At 35.1% G+C, this 18,200-nt stretch overlaps 2 protein-coding genes and 1 long non-coding RNA gene across 4 annotated transcripts; 1 reads left to right on the forward strand and 2 right to left on the reverse strand.

The window, feature by feature from the left end:
- The first annotated feature begins 1,315 nt into the window (after positions 1-1,315).
- LOC148191146 (uncharacterized) lies at positions 1,316-2,179 on the forward strand. The gene is made up of 2 exons (XR_015782853.1): positions 1,316-1,507; positions 1,690-2,179. It is a non-coding gene; the product is annotated as an uncharacterized LOC148191146 (long non-coding RNA).
- Positions 2,180-3,827: 1,648 nt separating this feature from the next.
- Positions 3,828-8,020, reverse strand: LOC124820379 (NADH dehydrogenase [ubiquinone] 1 alpha subcomplex subunit 8-B-like). The gene is made up of 2 exons (XM_047292052.2): positions 7,744-8,020; positions 3,828-4,226 (listed from the first exon to the last, which is right to left on the reverse strand). Exons 1-2 carry the CDS (start codon positions 7,929-7,931, stop codon positions 4,094-4,096), a joined length of 321 nt encoding a protein of 106 aa, XP_047148008.1. The 5' UTR covers positions 7,932-8,020; the 3' UTR covers positions 3,828-4,093.
- Positions 8,021-9,013: 993 nt separating this feature from the next.
- On the reverse strand, positions 9,014-16,483 carry LOC124820376 (NADH dehydrogenase [ubiquinone] 1 alpha subcomplex subunit 8-B-like). Of its 2 annotated transcripts, XM_088101618.1 has the most exons (3): positions 16,194-16,483; positions 9,466-9,641; positions 9,014-9,256 (listed from the first exon to the last, which is right to left on the reverse strand). In XM_088101618.1, the coding sequence occupies exons 1-2, from the start codon at positions 16,379-16,381 to the stop codon at positions 9,509-9,511; spliced, it is 321 nt and encodes a 106-aa protein (XP_087957744.1). In that variant the 5' UTR covers positions 16,382-16,483; the 3' UTR covers positions 9,014-9,256; positions 9,466-9,508. The 2 variants fall into 2 exon arrangements, with proteins under 2 accessions (XP_087957744.1, XP_087957743.1); XM_088101617.1 differs by lacking the exon at positions 9,014-9,256 and having other exon boundaries at positions 9,288-9,641; positions 16,194-16,480.
- Positions 16,484-18,200: the final 1,717 nt, after the last annotated feature.

Genomic DNA, 18,200 nt, shown 5'->3' on the forward strand with positions numbered 1-18,200 from the left:
ATGCCTCGGTTTTACGTAGAACCGAGTTAGTAGCGTGCTTTAGGCACCGGTTATGGAACAACCGAGGCATATATTTAAGTTATTATTACGACTCTGCCACCGCATTATTATACGCTTCGGGTTCGCTTAAACCGAAGCGTATATTGCGCTTCCTAATCCCATTTTTTTACTAGTGGTTTCTCGAAAAAAAAACTTACTCTTTTTTTAATTTTATTTTTTTACGTTTAAATTCCTTTTTAGGAGTATTACTCGCCGTCAACATTCCCAACTTTTTTTAATTCCAAAAATACTCTCTTTTACTTTTATCTTTTACTTTTTGAGCGGTGCTTCCCGCAACTCACCTTTTCGTCCTACACTTCCTAATTTACAGTTTTGTCCTTCTTCATTTAATAAAATAATAATTGTAAAAATCCTCCACTCCTTTCTCTTCTCATCTCCTCTTTGCCACATTTCATCTCTGAAACCATATACCTCTTTTCTCTTTCTGCTGGAGCTTCTCCCTTCCTCCCCTCCTCCCTCATTTTTGACCATTTCTTTTTATGGTTATCGAGTCAGACATATAGAAAACTACTACTCCGCCGTTAACTTGTTGCAGTGTTTTTTCTGTGGCATTTTGAAGGCAATTAAAATGTTTTGTTAAAAGTGAGATTTTTTTGGAACAGGTTATGAGGGCGGGGTGCCGGAGAGAGGCGGTGGGGTTGGAGGAGGAGAATAGGGCGTTGATGGAGATGCGGATTCAACCCCTGTCGCTAGGGTGTCGGCAGAGATCGAACATATAGGTGGCATGCAGGGAAGTGCAGTTGAGAGGGTTGCGGTTCGTCTTCGCCACACGTGGAGCTGCGGTTCGTCTTCGTCTTCTCCTTCTCCGCACTTCGAGCTGTCTTCCACTTGGAGCTACTCCGCAGTTGAGCTACTATTGGGAGTTGGAATTGTGATTTAGGGTTTTTTTTATTGCTTTTCTTTTTTTTTTACTTTTGTTATATTTAATTAAATTTTTATTTGATTTGTTTTAAATTTAGAATTTGTATTTTAGATATTATATATTATTTAGTATTTTTTATATTTAATTTTAATATTAAATTTGTTTAAAAAATATATGTATGAAATACTATTTTAGTATATTAAATTTAATTTTGTTAATAAGAAGAGGTGCATACAGGAATTAAAATACAAAATTAAGGATAGTTAATGGTTGAAAAATTATTATTTTATTAAATGAAGGACAAAAATGTCAATTGAGAGGTGTAGGGAGCAACACTCTTACTTTTTTTAACTTTTTCTTGACACCCTAATTTTTTACTCACCCTCACCTCACACTCTTACTTTCTCTCTTCCTCCTATTCTCCTCTTTCTCTTTCCCCAATTTCTCATTTCTGTCAAGGTTTATCTTCTCATTTGCTTGCATGCTGGTGTTTTGTTGGTGGTGGGTTCGTGCTACTGCTTGATTCATGATGGGTTCGTAGGGTTATGGAGTTTGATGCTTCCTTTGTTGTTGTCTCCGATACAGGTTGGTGATTCGATATGCGACTCTCTTCTATGTTAAATGAAGAAGAGAAACGCGAAAGCAACGGATATGAGACATCCGTTAAGCCTTCAACGAATCTCAAAATTCGGACATCCATTCATCATCATATTTCTTCCCTCTCTGATACTAATTATGTGAGTAATGGAATATTCCTTTGTGTGCAGTGTGATGAGAAGGGTGAATGAGAGTGATTGGAGCCGACCTAAGTCTCTTGCTGAGAAAGGTCTTGAAGTTTCTATGGATTCTGAAAACAATGTCCTTGGAATAAAGTGTGATGTGGTAATTGTTGGGTCTGGTTGTGGGGAGGAGTTGCAGCTATTATTCTAGCAAAAGGAGTTGCAGGATGGAGATCAGTGAAAAAGAAGGTATAGTGGATGTAAATGGGATGAGTTGGGAAGAAGGTCTATTTGTGTGTGAAGCAAGTTTGAATCCCATGATAAGTATAGAATCTACTGCATATTGTGTTGCCAAGAGAATTGCAGCCTTTCTGGAAAGAGGATAAAGTTTGTTTCTTTGTTCTTTTCTATACAACCTATCATGCCCCTGCCAATGTAGATGAGTAAATTATGGTACCATAGCAAACTACAATAGTTCTGTAGCTTGTTTGGAAGTTTGAACAAACATTTAATTAGTTACATTATAATTATTTTTCCATTTTTTGACTTTATATTATGGATCTCGAGATCCGTTCTTCAACGGATGTCCGTTGAAGCTTTGCAATGTTTTCGTGAATTTTTTTATATTAATTTATTGTTTTTTAAATTAAAGTATAGATAGTTTTTAATTTAATTCAATTTAATCATAGTTACCTAATTTATATTTTTTAAATTATAGTATTTAAATTAACTCAATTTATATTGTTTTGTAAATTATTTATAATTAGTTTTCATAGTTTCGTAAATATATAATTTTGGATTATAGAAAATTTTAATTGCATGCTTAGTTGTCCAGATTTTTGAATTAAAACAAATTTAACTGAAGTTATTGTATCATTTTATTATTAAAATAAAATGTTAATATATCCTTCCAAATAATATATTTAAATTAACATTTGTTGTTAAAATTCACCTATCATTTATTATTATTAAAATAGAATGTGTAATTGATATTTATTATTATTATTATTATTATTATTATTATTATTATATTATTATTATTATTATTATTATTATTCACAAAGTGTAACATTTCGAATGTAAGATGTTTCATTTTATTGTACCATGTTATTTAATTTTAAGCTCAATTTCTATGGATAGAGAGTAAATCATTCTATTACGTATAAACCTATCCGTGGATAAAACCTGCGGGTAGCAGATATTTTAATATCCACTTATAAACAGGTTAGGTATTGATATTATACTATCCTTACTTGCGGATATCCACTATCCGCAAAATATAAAAACAAAAATTTAATTTATATTTTATTAAGTTAAATTTAATTAAAATTAACATTAGTTTATATTTTATAAAGTTAAATTTAATTAAAAATGAATTTTAATTTATATCATATTTTATATATTTTTTGTAATTTTATTTTAATAATTTATAAAAATATATTTTTTAAAGTACCAAATGAATTTTTTTTTATCGGATCGAATTGTAGGCATTATCCATGCCCGACCATTGTCATCCCTACTTATAACATTGAAACATATCATTTTAAAAGGGAATCTTCACTTTGATGTTAGCTTTGAGGATTATTTTTATATTTATGAGTAAATTTTAGTTCGTGGGCACACATTTTTATTTTTTTTTCTTATTTTTTTAATAACAATATGTACAGAAAAATTTGTCCAAACAGAATCTTAAATCATTTTTAAAATATTAAGATACCAACATATATATTACTAACATTTTTTTCTTTTGACTGAAATTTATTAAAAAATTTAAATTGTTTGGTTTCGTTAAAAAAATTGATGTGTCTCTCGTATGATTTTGTAAGTTACAAACAATCATAAAGAAAGTGTTCAGGAAAGAGCATTGGCAGCATTATTAAAACAACTAATATTCACCATCACCAGCTACAACACAACAATTAAGCTGATGCATTTAGATGAACATGGATTTGTACAATTTCTTTACTCATTGTCATGTTATACCCAGTTTATCTCATCACAATCTCATTGAATATTTGATGAAATTAGGATACAGGGACAACGTTGTAAATAAGAAAAAACTTCACTCGTCCAATTAGCATAAGTGAATTTTGATAGATGAAAATCATACAATTGCCAGATTTTGGTGTGCTACTTGTTGGGTGCTTAGTGTTTTACTTCCTACTTCAGTTGCCAGGAACAACGAAGGCATCAGAAATATGCATTTTGAGCACAGAAACCAAATTACAACCATGTTCCAACAGAAAATAATTCTTGTCAGTTATGTTTGAAGAGTTTGTTATTGTACTGGTTGCATGCATTTCTCTAGAAAAATTTAGAGGGCGAACATTGTCAATGGCAAATATTCCAACACTGTCGTAAAAGAAAAAAAGATTAATGATTTTATGGAAAACAAATGCATTGTCTCACTCCAAATCGCCTTCATTATTATTTTCGACAACAGTGGATAGTTTCATTCCAAAGAACACTTTTTCTCAAAGGCTTGCTGCTCTTTGCGACACAAGTCAAATTCATTTGTATGGTAGTACATGCAGCCAACATAATCATCCATCTCCTTTGTGCACTTTTGATGAAGATCTTTCAAACTGCAGAAAAAGAATTCCATCATCATCACCTTGATACGTGAACCGACCATAAAAGACTTTAGTATAATGTAACACTTGACAAGATAATTCAGAAATACAAGTTCTAGCACTAATACAGCCTCTAGAAGCAAAGAGCTACATCCATCTATTTCTAAGTTTGATAATTCATCTTTGAAACATGTTTTACATATTTTATTACTGTTATTACTGGCATTACCAAGTCAATAAATGTTAAAATTTTTAAAAATTATCAAAGCATTAATTATGAACAAATCCATGAATTTGATGAAAAAAGGGTATAGAATCAGCAATAAACATAGATGATGGACCTCCATAATTATTTGATATGGAACGACCACAAAGGACTTTCACGTAATGTAAAAAATGACAGTCATCCATGCTCTAATACTAATTCATGGTACGGCTATACTTCCTATTCCATCTTATCTACTCTCCTTACTAAAGCTTCTATAGGTCTTCTTTACAGAAGTCCAAATCACCTAAGGATAGACCGAACTATTTCCCCAGGATATGTTCTATACAAACTTTCTCTCCAATGCTTTACTCCTAATCTTGTCTAATGCATTGTTTATCTGTTTCAAGTGCACACTGATGCTGGTGATGACATCACAGTATACTATGTTCACTCATCCACAGCAGCACTCTCATCTTTACTACTCAATTTTATCCTCATCATGAGAACAGAGAAACAAATAGTTTTTGAACTTAAATACATTTTACACCCAGCAGAATGGACTTGTTTATATTCAAGAGCATACAGAGAAAATTTGTGCCGAAAGAAATTACTAGAGAACAATTACTATACTACTACTGCCTAAGATGCATTGAGAACCTAGCTATACCAACTTACCAAGTATGTAGGCTACTTGGAAAATAAACTTTAAAGCTCTAATGTCCTAAAATATTCCTACTTCTAACACTCGTGTTAGCCTTTAACTGCAAAATTTCCCAGCACTCAATTCCAAGATTCCATACAGTATTGCAAATCTTATACCTGTGCTAAAATTTTCTCTTGAGCTTGAGCAGTACCTTTTGATAGAATTTTGACAGTTCCAATGGGGGTAATGCTATGCAATGAGAAAGAAGATGGCCGAATTTTTGACATACATCAGTTAGATTCAAGAATAGTCCTTGGATTACGAGGAAGGTTCCATTTCTTTCCAAAAATCAAGGTGCATGCTAGGCAGCTCCGCACAAATCTTCAAGCCAACTCCCTTGAAAACAAAACTATATGTGAATTCTTGGGACAAATTAAGTCCATTGCAGATGAACTTGCTGGTATTGATTGTCCTGTCAAGCATGATGAATACAGTGATGTCATTCTTGAGGGTCTTCCTCAAAAATATGCTCCCATCATTTCTGTCAATTGAAAGTACGTTTGAAACACTCCAATCACAGATGATGAGTCTTTTCTCCTTGCTCATGAATCGAGCAGTAATTGCTTTCAGAGGAAATTATTTCCCCCTTCGGAAAACTACTCTCAATCCTATGAAAATCCTTCTTCTTCAAGATTGCAATATGCAGTACCACTATTCAAAGGAATTTTGATCACCCAGCCTTTTCTGATCAGGCTGCTTGTGACCGGAGTGGTTGTGGTCGTAGCTACAGATTTGACAACTTTCAGTCACTGCAGTATTCTGCTATTCAGTCTAAGCCAACACCTCGATCAAACACATGGGTCAATCCTGCTACTGCAAGATCTCAAAATCAATCCTATCAAGGCATTCCAAGTGCTATGGTGGCTGATTCTTCAGCACAAGAAAATGGAAATTCCACTTGGATATCATATTCAGGAGTCTCCTTTCATATGACAGGTGAATCTAGAATAATCATCAATTTAATTACTTTGAAGAGACTGATCAAATCTATATTGGTAATGGTGAAGATCTGAAAGTTCTTGGTTCCAGTTCTTTTTTAAAGAATCCTACGAATCCTAATCTCTCTCTCTACTTACACAATTTATTGCATGTACCCTCAATTACCAAAAATTTGCTCAATGTGAGTAAGTTTGCTCTTGATAAAGGTGTTTATTTTGAGTTTGCTTCCTCACTATTGTACTGTTAAATCTCAGGCCACCAATGAAGTCCTTCTTGGGGCATCGTTGGAATTGACGATCTACACTCCTTCCTAAATCACAGCATTCAAGCCAGTTCGTTTCCAACCAAGTCAAAGATTCCTCAGTCTTACTCTACTACCAGTATAGTTGTTAACCCTGACTCTGTTGTAACTAGTGTTTCTGAATCTATCAACTTATGGCATGCTAGATTTGGTCATCCAAATCCTTGTGCTGAAAATTGTAATGGCTCTTTGTAAATTCCATTCATATAATAAAACTATGAATTTTTGTTCATGTTGGTGTGCTGGGAAGTCTCACTGACTTCCTACCTCTTCTGAAATTGCATATATTGATGTAAAATCATTAAGTTATTTAACCGGATGTTAGTTTTTTGTTTTCTGTAATCAATTTAGAAGGCTTTAGAGCCTATATATAATTAGCTTGTATTCTCTGTTTTCATTAACTGAAATAACATACAGTTCAGTTTTCCTTTAATCTTTTTTTGTTTACCTTTTCTCCGTATCCTTTTTCTGATAGAGCATATATCTCTAGTCCGTGTTGGAACATATCCTTCTTAAGAGACATCTCAACGGTGTGATTAGATATATGTGAGTGGTCTAATAATTATAAACTGGATTGGATAACATGGTTGGCACAAAAATTCAATCCTGTTGCATAGACAATCCTATTAGAGGTTCAATTGCAGACTAAATGTAGCGAATGGACAACATAAATAACACAAAGAAATTGATTCTCAACATCACAAAGTGTCCATATAATCCAAAATAACATAGAATCTGCACCAGACAGGTGTCGGAGAACGGACGGCAAGAAGTGGCAATGCAAGAGTGCTGTTCTTCCTTTTATTCTATGTTATAAAACTTTTTAGCACCTCTTTGCATGTGTGTGGCACAGTACTTCTGACCAGGAAGAACAGCACTCTTGCATTGCCACTTCTTGCCGTCCGTTCTCCGACACCTGTCTGGTGCAGATTCTATGTTGGTTTTGTCAATCAGGTGAGATGGGTTGTTACCAAAAACTGAAAATGGCAGCCAATAAAAACCAACAATGTTCTATCAGTTTTCACATGAAAGGTTTGCCCTTGTATGTTACGAATATAACATTAACACATTAAAGATGCACAACATTGTATTTCTGTTGTTTTTCAGAGATGTAATTCCTGAAGTAGTTCAGCAAATAAGTCAGGAAATTGCTGAATTTTAATATGGACAAGGAGGAAGTTACAAAATGATTATTATGAGAAATAACATAGAATCAAGAAATCAAGAAGTGGCAAGAAGTGTCCATATAATCCAAAATAACATAGAATCAAGAAATCACTCACCACTTAAAAATCTGAAAAAAAATCAACAAAACCTATTCCAAATTTTCAAACCTACCAAACAGGTATAAAAATCAGAAGAGACAAGAAGAACTCACAGTCCAAGGACACAGCGGGTAACATCGCGACCCTTGTCAAGACACTTTTCAGGGTTAGGATCCTTCTTCTTGCACTTCAGAAAATCCAAGTTCTCAGAGTGGCACCGGATCCCAATGTGCTTCGATGATGCCATCAACACCGACGACGATGGGATTGGATTTCCCGAGGAATCTACTGCGCTCGCCATGTGCAGTTCAATACTTGTTAGCCACAACAAAAAAGAGAAAGCGCAATTCGATCAGCGTCGTTATGTTCCTGAAAAAAATGAAAGTAAATTACTGGGAAAATGAGGGAAATAGAAAATGGAGAACGGAAAGGCATTTACGACATTGCCCTTACCCGTGGTTGTTGGGAAGAAGCGAAGTGGACAAGATCAAAAGGATGCTCTCGTAATTTGGTTAAGAAATAAGCTTCCAATTTACTGTTAATATGGAAATTAATTCCATAGTAGCATTATATTACTACTGGTAACATATAAGATGTTACTTGCTAAAAGAAATTGTCCTTCTAAAGATTTTTAAAATAATAAAATGCATAACTTCAATGTCAGAGTTTTTATTATTACAATAATTGAACAAATACAGACCTTAAATTTGATCATTGGGCAATGTTACACATATAAAACAAAAAATCATATTATATTATTTTTTTATTTTCAAAATTCTTTTCAAAGACTCTATTCATATATTGAATACCTTTTTTTTTTAATTTCACCCAACTAATACTAATACATTGATTTAGATTAATAATTCTAAATCTAAATCTAATTTAATCTCATGAAATTAATTTATAAAGTTAATTTTACATTTACTTATTAATTATAATTGGATTGGTCATATAATACAAATTTGTTAACACATTTTTTCTATATAATTTGGTCGGTCATATAATATAACAAATTTAATACCCCTTTTCATAAAAAGGTACCAGACAAGTCAAGTGTGAAAGCAAAGAAAAATTGAATAAAGGATGGACATAAATTCAATAAACTCTACTAAAATTGATTTTATTACCACATTAAAAAATATATTTCAAATATATCTCAACTTCACAATAAAAAAATTAATTTAATTAAATAAGATTTGCATTGATGAAAAATCTCCACACAAGATGAATGGAAAACTAAAATCTTACGAGACAACGATTCCTTACCTAATTTAGTTACTTCCTTGTTTTAGTTCTACTGCTGAGTGATTGTTTCTATAAAAGGCATAAGACACGCCTTTGCAATATTACTCTTATTCAAAGCACAATCTGCATTGGCTAGACTTCAATGAATGTTTTTTCACATTAATCAGCCAACAAAGTCTAGAAAACAACTTAAATAAGGTTAAGTCTAATTGGAGTCATAACACGAACTGCAATTTTGAAGTTCTACAATAATAATTTGTTTCAGGGAAAAAAATTACATGGTTGATTCTTTTATTTTGGTGTGCTACTTGTGCTTTGACTGCTTCGTGTTTTACTTGCCTACTTCAGTTGGCAGGAACCACCCAGGCATCAGAAATATTCCTTTTGAACATAGAACCAAATTACAACCATATCGCAACAGTAAACATTTCATGTCAGTTATTATGTTTAAAGAGATTTAGTTTTGTTCTGCATGCATGCAATTCTGCAGAAAATTTTAGAGCAAAAACATTGTCCATGGTAATATTTCAACACTGTTGTATAAACAGAAAAGATCAATGATTTTTTGGAAAACAGGGGCATTGACTCACTCCAAATGGGCTGTTATTATTTTAGACAACACAGTGCTTAGTTTCATTCCAAAGAACACTTTTGCTCGAATGCTTGCTGCTCTTTGCGACACAAGTCAAATTCATTTGTATGGTAGTACATGCAGCCAACATAATCATCCATCTCCTTTGTGCACTTTTGATGCAGATCTTTCAAACTGCAGAAAAAGAATTTGAACACCATCACCCATAAATGTACATGGAAAAAAAAAACATAAAACGTGACATAATGCATCAGTCAATGATGAAAGACCATCATACCAGGGGATCATCATACTGAAAGCTTTCAGCTATAACATATCAACCAAGACACAAAATTATGTGCATCTCAAAATATTATAGTATAGGTATAACTGTTACTATAGCAGTACATCTATCTCTTGAACTCCCAACTAACTGAGTTAGATATAGGTTTGTTACAGGTTAGTCAGAACTCTTTTATATTCTGTTAGGTTTAGTTAGCTAGTTAGATTCATGGACTTGACTGTACTCTGTTACTATGGGAATTACATGTTCCTTTTCACAGGATACCTAAAATCTTTCTCATTCTCTCTCATCCTTAATACAAAAGGAACATGTAACAGATAGAAGCAAATAGTATAAATCTGGGTGTATCTTTGTGAAGAAAAATAATATTACGAAAAAATTATATTATTTGTCACAGAAAAATGCATTAAGCATTGATACTAATGAACGTAGGGATGATCATAGAATATTTGGGATCAAAAATCCAAATCCATTTTAACTATATCAAATTGATTTGGATTTTTCCAATCCAATTTAAATTGGATTAAATCTAGATTAAATCCACTTGGTGAATTAGATTAAATCTGAGTTGGATTGGCCTAATTGACCTAATGTGAGATCAACCTAACTCAGTTTGACATGGACCCGATGCATCAACCAAACACAAGTCTAACTTGACTTGGCCCAGTCTATCTCAATTCCACCTAAGTCTAACTCGTCCTGGACACAACTCAATTTTGACCCAAGCTTATCTAATCCCAATTCAACTTGGCCTAACTCGGGCCCTACATAACTTGACTGAACATTGGGCCGAATCAATTTAGCTCTACCTAACATAGGGTAGACCTTACTCATCTTGACAAGGCCCCAACCCAATGTCTCGACCCCACACAAGCCAACTAGACTTTGCCTAACGTAACCCTAAATCCTAAACCTAACCCAATCCATTTCAATTTCACTTAGACCTGACTCGACTTGGACCTAACCAGACTCAACTTGAGTTGGACTTAGCTTGACCTACACCTAGCCCAACTTGATTGAAAGTGGGCTTGCCCAAACTTGGGTAGACTTTGGCATGGTCCAACCCGATGTCTCAACCCAACACAACCGAACTAAACTTGGCTAGACCTGACTTGGTCTGTCTCGGTCTTACGTGACATGGGCTCACATTGTCTCAGCTTGACACGACCTAAGTCGAGTCAGCTAGGGTTGGCTTGACTTGGTCCTGATCGGTCTTAATTGAGTTAGGCTTGACTTGGTCTTGGTCGAAATATGATTGAATTAGGCATAGCCCAACTCAGTTGAATGTGGACTAGCCCCCAACTTTGATGAATGTGGACTTGCCTCGGCTCAACTAAATGTGGGCCAGGCCAACTTGGCTCAGCCTAGGCCCAGGCAAACTTGACTTGGCTTGACTCTAACCAAGGCTAACACAACCCAACCTTGCATAAGCCCTGACCCAATGCTACCTTACTTAGCTTCTCCTATTGAGTATTCATCCAATCAAGTCATTATCCTAATTGTTTTTGATCATCCTATTGTGTCTATGTGTACTTACCCCCACCTCCACCAACTACTCAAGTGTATTGTCATTGACAGATTCCCTATCATCCACCTAATGACTCTCTTGTGCCAACTCCTCCATTCCCTCCAACTCCAACCGTTGAATTTGATCTTCCCATTGCCCTCCGTAAAGGTATACACTTTACTTGTAATCCCTCCCTTCATTACACTCCTTTGAATTTCAAATTTTTTAGGTGATGCCTTAGCCCATCTCGGTTGGCTTCAAAAATGTTTTTCTCGATGGGGATTTGTAGGAAGAAATTTATATGGTGTAACCTCTAGGTTTTGTTGCTTAAGGGGGGAGTCTTCTGAATTGGTATGTCATCTCCCCAAATCTTTATATGGCCTCAAGCAGTCTCATAGGGCTTGGTTTGACAAATTTAGTACGATTGTTTAACAATTTGGTATCACTTGTAGTGAGGTAGATCATTCAATATTTTACCATCACTCAAATGCCAAGTGTATCTATTTAGCATTATATGTTTATGATATTTTGCTTATACATAGTGATCACCATGGCATCTCAGGTAAAGCAACAATTTTGTCATTACTTTCAAACCATAAACCTTGGCAAACTCAAATACTTTTTGGGGCTAGAGGTAACACAATCCAACAATGGAATTGTTATTTCTCAAAGGAATTATGCATTGGATATTTTGGACAAAACTGGGCTAATGAACTCAAAGTCTATTGAGACACCCATGGATCCCAATGTCAAACTCTTACCTAATCAGAGGGAGACCCTCCCAGATCTTGCAAAGTATTGAAGATTAGTTGAAAAATTGAATTATCTTATAGTAACTTGCCCTGACATTTCCTTTGTAGTCAATGTGGTGAGTCAATTTCTTAATTCTCTAAATGTTGATCATTGGCATGTTGTGATTTGTATATTGAAGTACATTAAAGGTTCTCTCAGAAAAGGTTTGATATATGGACACAATAATCACACTAAGGTTGTATGTTATTCAAATGTTGATTGGACATACTCTCTTTTGACAAGAGATCCACTTCCAAATATTGTCTTCATGGTATAATTTGATCTCTTAGAAAGAAACAAAATGTTGTAGCAAGATCTAGTGTGGAAGCAGAATATAAGCTATAACCTTAGCTACTTGTGAGCTTATATGGTTAAACAGTTACTTAAAAAATTGCATTTTAGAGAGGTCACTCAAATTACACTTATATGTAATCATGAAGTTGTTCTTCATATTAGCTCAAATCCCATTTTAGAGAGGTCACTCAAATGACACTTATATGTAATCATGAAGTTGCTCTTCATATTAGCTCAAATCCCGTCTTTTATGAAAGGGCCAAACATTAAGATTAGTTGTCATTTTATTCGAGAAAAGATTGTATTTGGAGATATCCAGATTGAGTTTATTAATTCTAATGATAAACTAGCATATACTTTTACTAAATCATTGTAGGACCTTATAATTGATTATATTTGTAACAAGTTTGGTACATACAAATTATATTCATGGTTTGAGCAAGTTCTCTGATCCTCTTCTGGTGGTCTCTGTTGTCTGCCGGCGGCCGGCCGCCATGGCCGCCGGCAGCCCCTAAAATCTCAATTGTCAGTCCATTTTTTTCTTCTTAAATCTCTACCACAGTCAGCACCAGTCCAGACCCAGTGTGCCAATGCTGTCGCCGCCACTTTCCGATGTCGTCGCTGCTAACTCCGGCCATCGTCGCCGCTGCTGCCGTCGCTGCCGCCACCGCCGGCCACCGTCACAGTTTCGATGGGTGACCTGTGGATCTCGACCGTCTCTTCGAGCGACGGCCAACCACGCCGGTTTCGAGAGCCGCTTCTCAGTCACCCGCCGCCACGCAGCGCTTCTTTCAGGCCACTCCGCCATCACCGGCCACCGCCGGCCGCCGTCACAGTTCCGACCGATGACCAGCGGATCTGAAGCGTCTCCTCGAGCGACGGCCAACCCCGCCGGAGTGATGACCAGACTCCTCACCACGCGCCGCTTCTTCTCGGCCAGTCTCGGCAGCGTGTTCTGCACGCGCCGCCTTCCCGGTGTCAGAGTTTCACCGCGTCACTGCAGATCGTCTCGCCGGAGCTTCTTGAGTGTGTTTTGGTTCCTGTTTCTCCGTTTTGTTGGCTTGGGCTCATACCTAGGGTTTTGCTGCTCTGATACCAAATTTAGTCCCTGCAGGTTCCATCAGTCAGTGATGGCAATTTAGTCTCTGCAGGCACCATCGGTCAGTGATGGCAATTTAGTCCCTACAGTTTTATAGCTGTCAACCGCCGCTGCAGTCGCTACTGTCTCAAACATTTCCGCCCTTCACATTAAGGGGGAGTACGTTTCCAAGACACTGCAAGTCACATAAATGTGGGTGTAGTCCCTGCAGTTTTGTAGATTTCAGCTACTACTGTTGATCCCGTCACCCATCCATCATTGATGAGGATTTAGTGTAGTCCCTGCAGTTTTGTAGCTCTTAGCTTTCAGCTACCACTGTTGATCTCGTCACTCATCCATCATTGATTGGGAATCAGTCCTTGCAGTTTGTCATTGTCCACCACTGCTCTCCTTCATCCACTTTTGAAGTTGAAGTGTCACGAGCTGCTGTTAGTCCATGTTTGCCTCACTCTTGAAGACAAATCATCTAGTTCAACACTGAGTTCATCTATTCCAAGCTTAGTTCATACAATTTGTATGCTCCAGCTTGAGGGGGAGTGTTAGATATATTATCTTTTATTTTTTAGTTAGTTTGTTATTATTTCTCATTTGTATTTTGGGCTTAGCCCATATTTCTTTTATTATAAATAGAGAACCCTATGTTTGTATTTTACACAAGGGAGATTAATCCAAATATAGTTTTCCACTATATTCAACAACGGGCTTAGGCACATCTCTATGTATTTTCTTATTTATAAATGCATATTAGGGATTCAACCCATGCCCCTCTCTTTTATTTTAACAAATGGATTGGACCTATAATCCAAAAATATGAATTTGGACTTGAGATAAATCTATTTAAATAGATTTAAAGTGATACGGATTTAGAAAATTATGGATTAGATTTAACAATTTGGATCTTTTGCTCACCCTTAAATGAAAGATTTAATCTCCTAAAAATACCCTCCAAAGGACAGTCATCAAATAGAATTTTCAATAATATGTATTCAGTCTTCAATATCTGTAAACAAGGACTGTACATGCCAAAATGATTATTTGATATGGAAACAAGCACAGGGACTTTTATGTAATGTAACAATTAACAAGACAGTTCAGACATCCAAGTTCTAATCCTTCTTTTTTTATCAACAAAGCTGTAATACTAATGCAGCCTCTTGAAGCAAAGAGTCACATCCATTTACTTAACTATAATATCAACTGAAATAGCACCATTCAACATTTCCATTTATCAAGTAGACAAAAAATTGGAGGGAAGGGGTATATGACATTTTTTTATGGCCAAAAGCAAACATATGAAAATCATCATGAAATACGATTTATAGATATTCAGTATTCTAAATAAATTAGAAGCATGTCAAAATCAATCTGTTGTAGATTGGTCATTATCACTCAACAAAGAAGTGCAAGAAATTTCACACACAACAACTACAGACGGACATTCCACAAACAACAGCGTAAGAGGAAAAAAAAATTGAGATGCTCGAGGAATCAATTTGCCAAACTTTTCCAACTAGGTGGGTTGGTTACATGAAATGAAGCAAATGATGCCATACTGTCCCACATAGTGAATCCAGTCAGTAGAGAAAGTAACAAACCACCTCTAAATCAATGCTTTTGCTGTAGTTTTTCACAGTTGGCCTCCCTTTTAGTGGCAAGGTTATTTTCCATCTGATCTACTCTCTTTACTAAAGCTTTTAAATGTCTTCTTTACACTAATCCAAACCCTAACGTTAGATCCAACTATTTTCTCTACAATATGTTCCATACAAACTTTCTCTCAAATGCTTTCACTCCTAATCGTATCTTGTCTAATGCATCATCCATTTGTTTCCATGGCCCACTGGCGCTGGTGAAGGCATCACAGTGTACTATGTCACTCATCCACAACAGTATTCTCATATTTAATACATGAAGCCTATTCTCATCACGACAAGAGAGAAATAAATAATTTCATAATATAACATACATGAATGGACTTATTTATTCTTCAAGAGCATAACATAGATAACTAGTGCTAAATAATTTACTACACAACAATTAAGATAATATTACATCATAAGATACATCGAACCTAGCTACACCAACTTACTAAATATCTAGGCTACTTGGAAATAAATTTTAACGAAGCTCTCATCCCCTAAAATATTCCTATTCCCAAGACTTATGTTGGCCCTTTATTGTGACATTGCCTAACAGTCAATTCTGACATTCCATACATCATATCTCATACTGGTGGTAAAATTTTCCTTCAGCTTGAGCAGTACCTTTTTGACAGTCGCAATACGATTAACGATATGAAATGACAAAGAAGAGAGCCGGAAAATTTCAACAAAATTCCGCAAGATTCAAGGATTACTTTTGGATTAAATTATCCATAGGAAATTATTTTGAGTTGTAATAGAAAAATGGATGCAATAATTCCACCTTCTCAAGTATCACTGAAAACCCACATTTACAGCATACTAGTACTTACTTATCAGAACATTTTTATTTTTGCTTTAACACGTTTACTTCTTCATAGACAATACAATTAGAGGTTAAATTGTAGACTAAATGTAGAGAATGGGTAACATAAATAACACAATAAAATTGATTCTGGACATCACAAAGTGCTCATATAACCCAGAATAAATTAGAACCAAGAAATGACTCACCACTTCAAAAATCTGAAAAATCAACAAAACCTATTCCAATCTACCTACCCAACAAAACAAACAGAGATAAAAATCAGCAGAGACAAGAAAAACTCACAGTCCAAGGACACAACGAGTAACTTCTCGACCCTTGTGAAGACACTTTTCAGGGTTGGGATCTTTCTTCTTGCACTTCAGAAACTCCAAGTTCTCAGAGTGACACCGAATCCCAATGTGCTTCGACGATGCCATCAACACCGACGACGAAGGGATAGGGTTTCCCGAGGCATCTACAGCGCTCGCCATGTGCAGTTCAATCCTTGTCTGCTACAACAAAGAAAGGGAAGCGCAATTCGATCGGTGTCCTTAATTTCCCGAGAAAATGGAAGAAAATTACTCGGAATATGGAGAAGGAAAAGACATTTACGAAATTGTCCTGATCCTTGGTTGTTGGAAGGACGCGAATTCGACAAAAACAAAAAGGGTACTCTCGTAATTCGGTTTTGAGGGATAACAAAGCTTCAATTTAGTGCTAACATAACAGAACTTCCAATCTCAATAGAAATTCTAAACTAGTTTATTTTGTCATAGGGGCAGGAGTGAAATGGTTAGTCTGGAATAACAAACCAAAAGGATTTTTAATATGAATGTGTGTTTTTTAATTTTTACTCAATTAAACTTACCAAGCAAATAATAAAAACAAATAAAGAGAATGAAGTTGAGAGAAATTTGCACAGATGATTTTATCTTGGTTCGGATCTTATCAATCTTACGTCCAATCACTTATCTCTAAACAAGATAAACAGTTCACTACTAACAAATTACAATCACAAATAAACAATTTGTAAAAGTTTAGAAATCACCTCTCTTGATACCACAAGAGATGAACCTACACCTCCTTTGAGTCTTCACAAAGGATGAACACCTCCTTCGAATACTTCACAAAGGATGAACTTCCTCTTCCGAACACCTCCTTAGACACACCAAGGATGAATCGGCTATTTCCTCTTTCACCATAGCAACACTTCACCAGCTCCACAGACACGAGTTTCACAAGCCGAAAAAGAACACACAAGTCTCAATGATTTCTGAGTACTAGAGCACAAGGGAAGAGTTGTTGTTGAAAGAAAATGAGAGCCTATTTATATACTCAAGCAAATACTCTTTCGTTCTTCCTTTCTGGCCATTTAACGCTTTTAATCGATTAATACAAGTGTTTAATCGATTAAAATGAGTACAACGACTAGTTTTCAGAAGTTGGAAAACTCCAACGGTCAGCTTTAATCGATTATTCTCAAGATTAATCGATTAGTTAATCGATTAAAACTTGCTTTAATCGATTATTCCTGATCTGATTGGGTTTTCAACACCTGCATCGTTTTAATCGATTAATACTTGATTTAATCGATTAAAACCGTGTGTATTTGATTCTGAACAACAAATACAAAGCATGAAAGTACAAGAATCAAAACCTACTACAAATCTAAGTCCTAAACATTAAACTACAATTATTACAAAAGCTTTTAATAGCAAAACAAGTCTTCAAAGGATCTTCTTGAATCTTGATATATCTTGACTTGATTTGGACATCATCAAAACTTCATCTTCATCATTTTGCTAACATTCTCCCCTTTTTTGATGATGATAAAAAACTCCTTTGAATTAAAACTTTTAGTAATAATCTGGATAAAAACACAACTTATAGAGGAAAAGAGCATTAGAGAATAATAAGCTTTAAACATTTTCTCCCCTTTTTGATCATAATTAAAAAGTTGTGTTTCATGTTCTCCCCCTAATATAATACTCCCCCTTAATAAAAGCATGTATGCATATAAGCTAAATATATTTCAAATTTAAAAATTCATTCAAACATACACAATAGGAGATTTAAATCATATAAGTTTAGGATAAAGAACTTATAAAACATTTTTATTGAACCATACAAGATAGGAATTTTAAAGCATAAAAAAAATATGGCTAAATTTTCAAAAATGCACAAAAATGCACAAAATGAAAAAAATGCTTCCTAAGAGATTTCTAAAATTCCTAGATCTCTTTTAATGTTTACCCCTTTTGATATATCTCCAAATACATTGTGTAATGATATTTTGTTGAGATCTTCGTC

Source organism: Vigna umbellata, chromosome 11 (assembly GCF_029865625.1).
Source record: "Vigna umbellata cultivar VRB3 chromosome 11, Vumbellata_1.0, whole genome shotgun sequence".
Lineage (NCBI taxonomy): Eukaryota > Viridiplantae > Streptophyta > Magnoliopsida > Fabales > Fabaceae > Vigna > Vigna umbellata.